Source organism: Mytilus galloprovincialis, chromosome 4, assembly GCF_965363235.1.
Source record: "Mytilus galloprovincialis chromosome 4, xbMytGall1.hap1.1, whole genome shotgun sequence".
Classification (NCBI taxonomy): Eukaryota; Metazoa; Mollusca; class Bivalvia; order Mytilida; family Mytilidae; genus Mytilus; species Mytilus galloprovincialis.
Genome location: NC_134841.1, coordinates 19,723,060 through 19,735,251, shown reverse-complemented (window position 1 = coordinate 19,735,251; position 12,192 = coordinate 19,723,060). Strand labels below are relative to the sequence as shown.

Sequence of the window (12,192 nt, the reverse complement as noted above, 5' to 3'; positions counted from 1 at the left end):
TTCACTTAAGACGGAAACCGTCTAAAATTTAACTAAAATGCTAGAATTGTGAACATTTCAGTAATTTAGCATGACTAAATGATGCTAGTTCCCGATATATGTGCATTGTATTGTCAAAAAAAACCATATTTATGTAGCAGAAACATTTTACTTTCCAATGAATAACTAAAAGTATACATTTTAAAAAATTTGTAAAACTGCTATATTTTGGGGCTAAAAAGTGTTATTACTGAACCTACTCCTTTTTGACACTCCAAATCTAATTAATTCCGCTATTTTCGAAGGCCTTATTTGAACAAATTATTATTAGGGTTTTGATTGTACCAAGTGTACAAGTAAGTAGAATAGACAATTTAGTAGTTGAACAATGGCTTGAAGACGAAATCAATATATATTTGTTAGGTGTTTTGTATGGAAGCGCATATGGTACACCCCTTGGAAAGTTATTTTGTTACAAATAAGTCGGAATTTTTAGTTAAGTTGTGTGTAATAAGCTGGAATGAAATCATCATGAGGAATCAACTTGTCGGAATGATGAAGAAAAAGTTTCATTACAATGTCGACTTGCTGATATAAATATATTGACATGGTAATAAGAAGTCGACATGTTAAATTCAACTTGTTAATTGATTAAGCCGACAACTTATTTGATGATGAGATAAAACCACGTGACCATTTTGGAAAAAAAACATGATCTATCTTTAAATCGATTTTCATATGTCGTTTGTTTAATGTGCTTCGGATGAGTGTCGCTATCCATTGAGTTAAATTTCAAATTAAAATTCGAGTTGATGTTCTGAGTTATTTGGTATGATAAGGGGTAACGGCAGTCAAAGTACTAAAAAACACTATTTCGGACATAAGGGGGATATCCCCACACTAGTACGGCTGTTTTCCCTCCCTATTTCTCAAATGGAATCAGTATTATAATAAATTCGTGAAGGACTGCATGAAACCTTCCGTCTCGCCTGAGATTGCTGCTGCGGAGGAATTTGTGTACAGTTTTAAATAAAATCGTGACAATATATTTTAGCTGTTAAATAGGCTATGTTTGTTTGACTGTCCGTATTTTCCGTATGTCCATAGGACACCTAATGACACAGAAATTAACAACTATATGTCACCTTACGGACGAATATCAGCAACATCTTTTTTTACGCTTTTTGACACAGTTTAATGATACAAAAGTCAAATCATTTTTATTTGAATTCGTGATATATATCATTTGCTATTTTCTTTTACGCCAATACTTAGGACATTCCAGCTAATGAAATCCTCAGATAGCTTTCGATGTGCAGAATACTAAGAAATGTCGTAAGTCGATCCTAACTATATCATATTTTCTGTCCTAAGAATATCTTATAGGACTAATCTTAGGACAGTGTCGATAAACAGGCCACAGTTATCATAATATTATTATGTAACAAAAATATTTTAATTTAAATGAATAAATGTCTTTTATTTACGCGCATTTACATTTTAGGCATTAAGCTTAATGCCTGCTCACATTTTTCAGGATTTAAGACTAATGACTAACATCATTTAGGCAATAGACTTACTGCCTAGGCGTTAGCTTATTGCCTAGGATTTAAGCTTAATGCCTAATTTCACTTATTGCCGCTAACATATATATGTAAACAGTTCAAAAAAAGGTATTCTCCGGTGGATTGAAATTCTAATTTTGGCCAAATTTTGGGGAAATATGTGTCATCTTCACCCTTTTTTCCAACATTATTAGTAAAAATAAGCAGTTTGTTGCCATTGATACACCAAAAAGAAATATCTTGAACCAATGAACTAAATTTTGTATCAAATCTATGGAAATAACTGGTTGCATACATATGCACATGTATGACACAAACTATATGCTTAATTTGTAAGAAAGCAGGGAAAAGAGGGCAGTAAAATTTATGTATACTGCTGTCTAACATCAGTATTAATCCATTGACATATTTTGAAGAAAAAAGCAGTAAAACTCCCATAACAAATCAGCGTCCTAAATAACTTTTAGTAAGTTTTTATAACCATTGGGATCCTCTTTGTCCAGCTACCTTTGACTTTGCAATTTGATTAGGGACTTTCCGTTTTGAATTTTCCTCGGAGTTCAGTATGTTTTGTGATTACAATTTATACTACACACACATTGGTCGCCTTGTAAGCAAGCCACTGCATCACCTAGATTTCTAGGCACCCCTCAATTTGCTGTCTACCTCTTTTTAATTTACTGGTCTTCTACGCTCTCTGCAACCTCCGTCACAGCTATCAATCTGTCTACTTGAGCTCTAACCACATTACAAAACAATTCAACTGCTTTATTTCCATCTAGATACTTTAAATGTATATTTTTACTCAGACTGTCTGTGAACTACTGAATCTAACCAAATAAATGGGGAACATGTTCATTGGAGACAAATAATGCCCAGCTTGCATATAACGCTATGGAGAGTCATTACCAAGAACGGTAAAAGTAACACCACCCAAAGTCGCACTTGATCTGCGTTTTATTATATTACGCTTCAAAATGATTTAGGCAAAATAAAATAAGGGAACGGAAACTCATTGTTGGGACGTACGTATACGTACTAACGGAAGGACAAAGGTATCACTTATTGCCTCTGCCGCTGCAGCGGGTAATGTAAAAAAAGAATCAGATGTTTTTATACTGAAATTGTAAATACCCGAGCAATGCCCGACTATCCCTACAACCCCTATACGATCAAGTAGATTTGTTCTGGCAGAGATCAGGCTGAGATCGAGCATAGTTGATTAGGTCTAGCTAGTCGAGTAAAGATCGTGTAGAGATCGTGAATTGGTCGGATTTATGGAATATGTATTCAATTAGTGGTCGGGTTGGAGTCGTGATGGAATCATCAAGGAGTCGTGAATGGTTTACTTAAGCGCGTATAGCAGTCGGGTAGAAGTCGTAAACAGGTCCAATCAAGAATTTTGTCACTTTCGGTCGTGGAAATTTGGACAATCGGGATCATCGAATTGGTCTGATCGGCATTTTATAAATAAACAACAAAAACTATAAAAATCAGTTGCAGCTGTCTAACTCAATATATCAGTATTATTGGTTAGTGTAAATTCATCTAATCTGGTGTAGATCTCGATGCTCCGGGAAAAGTAAGCTGACCCTGCTCAACGTGTCATTGTGAAATTACAAACCCGGTGATTTGGTCCAATGCAGTAGGTCATCTTCGAGGAAAAGAGGACAGGATTGTGGTAAAAGAGGACAAGAATGTGGTTACGACAATTGAACATATATTATCTGTTGTTTCCCTGTAACTTTGGTGTGAAGATACCAGGATTAAAATTTTGTATTTACGCCAGACGCGCGTTTTGTCTACAAAAGACTCATCAGTGACGCTCGAATCAAAGAAGTTTAATGGGCCAAATAAAGTACAAATTTGTAGAGAATTGAGGATCACAATTCCTAAAAGTTTTGCCAAATACAGCTTAGGTAATCTATTCCTGAGGTAGAAATGTATTTCAAAAGTTCAAAAGATTTGTAAACAGTTTTGTAAACAGTTAATTAATGAAATGATTAAAAGTGTTTCATTTGTTGACAACAAAGTACGAGTCATTGGATTTGTGTCGAGACTTCGACATTAATGTCACGGAAGTGACACACAGCAAATATTTATTCCGTCGTCCTCAATGGCGTCGGCGTCTTCTTCATTTAGATCGTATGTTTCTCGTGTGATTTATTTGCAAGTGTCATTTTAAGATGTTTTTAGCTTACTATGCGGTAAGGATTTTGCTCATGGTTGAAGACCATACAGTGACATAAATTTTTTTACTTCTCCATGATTTGATATGTGGTCGAGAGATGTCTAATTGGCTATCATACCACATCTTCTTATCTTTATACAAGGTTAGGTTTTTTTATTACAGTTAATAAAACTGTTAATAAAAGGGAGAAAAGCCGTACTAGTGTGGGGATATCCCCCTTATGTTCGAAATAGTGTTTTTTTAGTACTTTGACTACCGTTACCCCTTATCATACCAAATAACTCAGAACATCAACTCGAACTTTAATTTGAAATTTAACTCAATGGATAGCGACACTCTTCCGCAACACATTATACAAACGACATATGAAAATGGTTTAAAGATAGATCATGTTTTGTTTTCCAAAATGGTCACGTGGTTTAATCTCATCATCAAATAAGTTGTCGGTTTAATCAATTAACAAGTTGAATTTAACATGTCGACTTTTTATTACCATGTCAATATATTTATATCAGCAAGTCGACATTGTAATGAAACTTTTTCTTCATCATTCCGACAAGTTGATTTCTCATGATGATTTCATTCCAGCTTATTACACACAATTTAACTAATAATTCCGACTTATTTGCAACAAAATAACTTTCCAAGGGGTGTACCATATGCGCTTCCATAGTTTTGTGTAGCTTCGGAAGCCAGTACATAGTTGAAACTTTCATTGTATTTGGTTCTGCTTGTAAATACGTAGTTTATGTTTTTTATTCATGTGTGTGTTCTCCTCGCTAATCTCAACATAGATTTGTAAATAGTGTACATATTATGTTGATTTTAATTTATAACTGTACTATTTATTGCATGTAACTTCTGTATACCATTTTATTGACGAAGGTTTTAAGAATAAAGATATGTTTAATTTAAAATTTACGTAAAATAATAATAATAGTATAAGCAGCTTTTTCAGCCGGGAGAAAAACAAATTCATTGGCGAGTTCTTTTAGTTAAGTTTAGGGTTTGTATGGTTGTTGTTAAGAGTAAAATGTTCTTTACAATGTCGTAGGCGTATATCAACTTTGTTAATTACTAAACTTAAAAAAGAGTCCAAAGATTTGTTTAGATATTGGAAGATGTGGTATGAGTGTCAATGAGACAACTCTCCATCCAAGTAAAAATTTATAAAAGTAAACCATAATAGGTCAAGGTACGGCCTTCAACACGGAGCCTGGCTTGCACCAAACAGCAATCTATAAAGGGCCCAAAATTACTAGTGTAAAACCATTCAAACGGGAAAACCTACGGTCTAATCGATATAAAAACGAGAAACGAGAAACACGTATGAACTACATAAACAGACGACAACCAATGTACATCAATTCCTGACTTAGAACTGGTGCAAACATTTGCCGCGGTATTAAATGTTTTAATGGTACGAAACCTTGTCCCTTTTCTGGAACAATAGTATAACATTACAACATAGAAAGCTTTTTTGTTTTATCCATTTCGAACAGTAAGTATGAAGTGAATTGTGTATGACATTACGACACCCATTTCAATTAATAATTGACGGGGGACGATATTAGGTCCTTCACTGAGAAATGATTTCAATTTGATCGGGGTTCTTTTCTTTCTCTTTTTCATACTTTCTGTATACCTGTTATAGTTTTCAATGTGTCACTGATAATAAAAAAAATATATCTGGAAGATGTTAACGTTTTAAATTTTTCCATCTATAACTGTTTCATTTTGAAAGACATTTTGGGATACACCGAAACAGTACTATATTTTTTTTTATATTTTCTGTGCTGTAACTTTAAGTTACCTCGTGTTTCCGTTATTTTTCTTTGCTAGTTGTATTATGTCCTCGGCCATGTCACCGACGCCTCCATCAGTCAGTAGAAATATCTTTAAAAAAAACATATATGCAACTCATTAGATTCCTTTGTGTGAATACTGGTTAAAAAAAAAACATACCGAATCTACAATCATTTGACCTGAAGATTTTTTGTTTTACAATTTTTAAAGTATATAATGTTATATATTCAATGTGAATCTGTATATAAATTCATGTCCATATGAACACTGTATCACCAAATAAAAAGATAAGAGTTACATAAGTAACGTCTTGATCAATGCGTTTGACTTATTCAATGGACATGAAAATGATATTCATGAATTGATACCCTAATTTTTCCCTTGGAATCTTTCATATATTAAACATAAAATAATCCGATAAATAATTTTAAATCGTTTGAAATGGAAGGATGCCTTTCTTCCATTTCTTCGTATTTTTACAGAAAAAGAATTTTATTAAAATATAACTATTGGTATTCAAAATTAAAGACTTACTGTCAACACTACAGTCAAACTCACATATCCACACTAAGCATAAGCTTATTCAAATTATTAAATTACAAAATTGTTTAGACAGTTTTTTTTACGATATAAAAATGTTTACTTAACGATATTTTAAAATAAGAATTATAATTTCCAATTTTTTTTTTTTATCATGCACGGAAAATGTGGCCGAGTCGAATCCTTTACAGTTTCTTATCTAACAAACCTTGGAAATAAATTGTTGAAATTTGAATTGACAAAAACATTTTGCAAGAGTTATCTCCCCTGTTCCTAGTCAATTAGTATTCTCCGATAGACAAGTGCATTGTGTCATTGTGCATAGGGTATAGAGGTTATTCTAGAATACATGACTTGCTGTATTAAGACTTAGTTGTGACGCTGATGATGTCTTTCCATCGAGTTTTAATTTTTTTTTAAACACAAATATCGGTAAAACTCGTCTTCGGTAATAAATTTTCTCAGGAGTTTTTTTTCTGTCAAACATTCTTTCTGTCAAACATTATTTCTGTACATTATAGTATTCAAGCTAATTGCAATATTGAAACAAAAGGCAGAAACTTCTGTAAGGAATTGTCTTAAGTTTTAGTTAACTGACTAATGTTTTACTACTGTAAATTCTTTCCGTTTAATTAAAACTACTGTTTGTGGATAGAAGAAAAACTGTGTCTTCATGCATATGGTTATTTAATTCCGTGGTTTTGTTAAAATCTGCATACAAGTCTGTGAAATATAAGATTTTCGTAAAACTTCAAAATTCGTGGTTAACCTATCCCTGCAAAATCCACAGTATTAGGAGCATTTATTCCTTGTCATATTTTTCTTTTAGTTACTTTTTTATTTGCATCTTTGTCAAAAAAAGAGGGTCGAAAGATACCAGAGGGACAATAAACTCATAGATAAAAAAATTACTATCAACAACGAAACTATTTTGTTGACTTCATTGTAAAGTTGTCTTTTAACTACAACTTTTTTGTTAGCATCTTTGTTTTGATGAGTTGAATTTTCATGATGAAATTCAATAGATGGAATGAAGGAGGGATTCCGTTTATAACATGTATAATAGGAAATTTCTTATGCACATAGTATTCAGTTATATTATTAATTTGTATATTTTAACAAATTTAATTTGTTATGAATAGTCAAATGTTAAACTATATTTTCGGAGGAAGAGAGAAAACGGCGGATAGCAAAAAGTACGGTTATTTTTAGAATATATAAAAACTGATATACTTTTAAACGTCATGTAATGAATTTCAGGATACTGTTAAATGTTTGGAAACAAATGATATCTATGATTTATTATTTGACGAAAAAATCTTCAAATATATAAGATATCAAACAAACAAAAGAAAAAAAGTAAATGAAATATTATAATATGACGCGCTTCTTTCGCTTTGTAAACAACACCGTGTGAAAATTCTCGATATCTATACCTAGCGCAGACTCAGAAATATACATAATAATGCATGTTACAATATACCTCCCACGTAAATCCACATGTATTTGAACCTATTTGCAAACGCATTTCCGCTTTTATTGTATTCGAAATTGTAATAAAACAAAAGACAAAAGCACTTTTATTCTTATTCGGATGCATAATAAAAAGATTTGATATACTACAACCGGTTGTGTTTATTTCCTAAATATAGTAACACAGCTATATTTTGTGCAATGTCAATTTCATCATGGAACACTTTCTCCAAAATCAGATGTTCATTATGGGATGAAAATTATGTTGATATTTATGTTAAGATTTTAAAAGCTATCAATATACTAATTTTAGTTGCAGTATAAAAACAATATAATTTTTTTTGTAATCATCGAAGTTCGTATAATATTGTATTAAAATGGATTTCTGAGGTAGGTTTTGTTTTATTTCTATTCTATTGCATTATTCGCATATTAACTGATTTCAGCGAGTCAACATGGTAGCTCCATCGTTGCGAAATGTCAATTTTGGTTTTGACGGTAGCTTACGAGAAAACAATGTCATGTAAATTGAAAATCGCAAATATTGGGTTTGAGAATTGTTAAACACATTTTTTTCTAGCGGTTATTAACGAAATAATCAATGCAAGCTAAAGATTTATGAGAATATTTGAGCTTTATCTAACAAGGAGTAAAACAGAACAGCTACACACACGGCATACATTTACCCATACTCGCTTCAGTATTTGAATAAACTTATTTGTCCTATTAGAATCGAAATAATTCATGGAAGTCATAGATTTGTTGTAAATTTATACATGGCCTGGGCCGTGATATTCGTTATTATCGGTCGTCCCACTGTCTATATCACTCTGTTCAGCTCTTAATATTATTCCGTATCATGTCTTTGTGACGTCAAATACGTTGACCCGGCCTTAATAACTTTGACCCGGACATATCAGCGACGTCATAATGTTTGAACCGACGTTAATAACTTTGACCCGAACTTATCAAGTCATATTTTGTGTGCTGGTGAAACAAAGAAAACACTTCTGAAACACGCAAATATAGCCCGATAAATCGATTATCAGATTATCTGCATATAGATATTGTAAAATATCAGCTGCTTGACATTATATGAAGGCTTTTTGATCTCGTTCGCTACGCTCACTCGACAAAAAGCTTCATATTATGTCTCGCAGCTGATATTTTACGATATCAACATGCAGATAACCTGATAATCGGTACATATTATCCCTCGCTAACGCTCAGGATAAAATTCGAATATCACGGCCCAGGACATGTGTAAATTTCCAACAAATCCATGGCTTCCATGAATTATTTCTTAAACAACTAATATGTTGTTATTGTCAAGGAGACAATATGATATTTATAAAAGTCCAACAAAATAAATGACGATTTTGATAAGGTCTGAAATTAATAATATAACAAATATGAAATCAATACAGGATATATCGACCCAAAGAAGTATATCTACTGCGGACTTCGTCCTCAGTCAATATACTTCTTTCAGGTCAATATATCCTTGTATCGACCTCAAACAAAGGCTACATGTGTATAACATTTACCTGTCGTGAATATCCCTGTTTACAGTCTTTACTGTAGATATTTTCAAGTGGTCGTAAAATGTCGGTATATAACATATTTGCATTCATCTTTTTATGCAATAACATTGCTTGTTTTAATGTTTCCTCGTTATACTCTTCACTCCTTTTCAAAAGATACAGTTAAAACAATTTAACAAAAATCTGAACTTTTTACTACTTTATATCAATTCATCAATTAGACAATTACAGTAATTAAAGAAGAATAAATACCCACTTATGTTCAATAATATAAACTTTTTTTATTATCATCATGTACCCTGTGAATCTTGTCACAGTTCATTTGAATAACGGCATCACATATAAAAATTCATTGTTAAACTGGTAGTCAGATTCACACAAAACTGTAACCGTTTTATGTAAGATCTTTATTTCAATATATAAAAACTCATGGGCACTGGACTTTTTTTTTTAAAGTCTATCGGGTCCCAAAAGTTAATATTCAATATCCTTGAATAACAGAATAACCGTTAAGGATATTTGACATACTACTTTTGGGGACATGTTCTTACGTTACCATCAAAATCGATAAAAATCAATGTAATATAGCCATTAGCATTTACTTGAACTTATGCATATGTTTCCAACACAGTTCTAAATTTTGGCTTAGATTGTATGATATTGCTTATTAATCACGTGTCATAAAACAACTTACCCCTGTTTAAACAACAACTCAAAATCTGAACCAAACGATACAACATTGAACAGACACCCAACAGGTAAACTCTTCAACAACAGAAGTAATGTGTCATTTGCCTTCTGTATCCTCTGTCCCCGCATACTTCCTATTCAAACGAAATATATTTTTGACCTAAGTCGAAACATTATACTCTAATACTATTTTTCCTTAGAAAAAAATATATATAAAGTGATGTATACTACAATCCAACATTACAGATAAAAACTATGAAAAGTTATTTGTATAATGTATTTCTATACGTTTTTTCTGTAAAATAAATGGTAGATTATTAAAAAATACTAAATTTATTGCAGTTATTTTCTAAAGGAATCATATGTTGCTGATATAACAGTTTTGTTTTGTTTGGTAGGATTAGTAAGGCTGAGCCAATTCCTTTTGGAACTCAATATCGTTGACACTGACACAGATTTACAATTATATCAAATTGATTTTTATATTATCATGAGTAACAATGTATTGAATTAACAACACATAGAAATAATCGTTCATCATGTACTTGGCAAATAAGGGGTAATTATAGATTAATTATTATCTGATTATCGCTGTTTTACCTATAACGACGTTGTCAATTTAATGTCAATTTCATTAGCAACGTCACGTGTCTTTTAGTTTTCGAGCGAAAATTTTTCCATCTCAAGCGAGTAGCATGATAGGAAAATTATCATAAATCATTATCAAAGGAAAAATACACAAAATAGCGATAATAGGCATTTACCAAAGTCAAAATATCCTTAATCAATTAAGATCATACTAATCAAAGAAAAAAAATAAAAGTGACGGTATTGCATAAACTCAAAACGAGCGAGACTATGTGCTAAAACAACGGTAGGATATTTTTCTTTGTCTATGTCGATTTGCATACGAATCGGTTACGCGAATTGTGAAGGTGATCCTAAAAGAAAGGATTTATGTGGTATTATTGACAATGAGACAATTATCAATGAAGTTTTTGGTGGGGCTCGTGTTGCTTGGTCTTAAGTTTTCTATGTAGTGTCTTGTGTACTAGTATTTGTCTGTTTTGGGTTGGGTTTTTTTTTTTGTTGTTCATGGCGTTGTCATTTATTTTCTATCTATGAGTTTGACTGTCCCTTTAGTATCGTTTGCCCCTCTTCTATCAATGAAGTTGGTGTGAGAAGTTTTATGCAATCGTACGGCCTCTAACAATGAGAACAACACATACCGTAAGGTCAACTATTAAAAAAGACCCTTATACATGATAAATATGAAAACAAATCAATGGGAAAATCAAACGGCATAATGTGAAAAACAAATATGACACACATGAACCAACGAAAACCACTGAACAACAGGCTCCGGACTTGGGGCAGGCACATAAAGAGTGTTCAAACATGTGTGTGAGCGTTTAACCGTAACCCTTTTTAGTGTATTTTGAAAGTAAATATGTGTAGTATTTAGTATGATTTTAATTTGATGATAACAAAATCAATATTTATACCAAAAAAACTACATTCAAAGATTTAATTTCAGTAATAAATTTATTTAAAGGATTGATAGACTAACTCGGACTGAATCTTTGTATCTACGGAAACATTTAGTAAAGGTGTTGAGTAATTTGTGGTAACGAAATCCCTTGCGTACTAAAATTGAGAAGGGAAATGGGGGATGTGTCAAAGAGACAACAACCCGACCATAGAGCAGACAACAGCAGAAGGTCACCAACAGGTCTTCAATGCAACGAGAAATTCACGCACGCGGAGGCGTCCTTCAGCTGGCCCCTGAACGCCATACTAAACTCCAAATTGTACACAAGAAACTAAAATTAAACATAATACAAGACTAACAAAGGCCAGAGGCTCCTGACTTGGACAGGCGCAAAAATGCGGCGGGGTTAAACATGTTTATGAGATCTCAACCCTCCCCCTATACCTCTAGCCAATACTACTAGTAATACAAAGACTACACTCATTCAAATCCAAAACGTCACTACAGAAAAGAGCTTAGCGAAAGTAAGACGGTACCATAGGAAAATCATCGTCCAAAATGTCAAATTCAACAATAGGTAAAATAAAAATCATCGTCCAAAATGTCAAATTCAACAATAGGTAAAATAAAAATCATCGTCCCAAATGTCAAATTCAACAACAGGTAAAATAAAAATCATCCCTTTTATCGTAAATTATTGTGAAGAGTCATTGGTGTTATACTGTAAAATATAAATGTACCAAAGGAAAATTATTGCTTTATTTAAAGTAAGTTCTTTTCGATAAAATGCAGCATTTTATTTAGAGAATTCTTTGACATTTAACGAAAAAATACCGTTAAGGAAATGGTAAGTGTTGTTGAATTTATCAATAAAATGGAATTTAGACAGTTCTTTACTCAGTTTGGCCATAA

At 32.3% G+C, this 12,192-nt stretch overlaps 1 protein-coding gene across 7 annotated transcripts in view; it reads right to left on the bottom strand.

The window, feature by feature from the left end:
* The window catches only part of LOC143071572 (von Willebrand factor A domain-containing protein 5A-like), a 97,624-nt gene that overhangs the window by 60,599 nt on the left and 24,833 nt on the right, over positions 1 to 12,192 (bottom strand). For all 7 annotated transcript variants that reach the window (XM_076245963.1, XM_076245960.1, XM_076245964.1 and 4 more), the window contains 3 exons: positions 9,793 to 9,922; positions 9,102 to 9,243; positions 5,549 to 5,631 (listed from right to left, as the gene is read on the bottom strand). In XM_076245963.1, the coding sequence (XP_076102078.1) occupies positions 5,549 to 5,631; positions 9,102 to 9,243; positions 9,793 to 9,922 (355 nt within the window). The remainder of the gene's footprint in view (positions 1 to 5,548; positions 5,632 to 9,101; positions 9,244 to 9,792; positions 9,923 to 12,192) is intronic.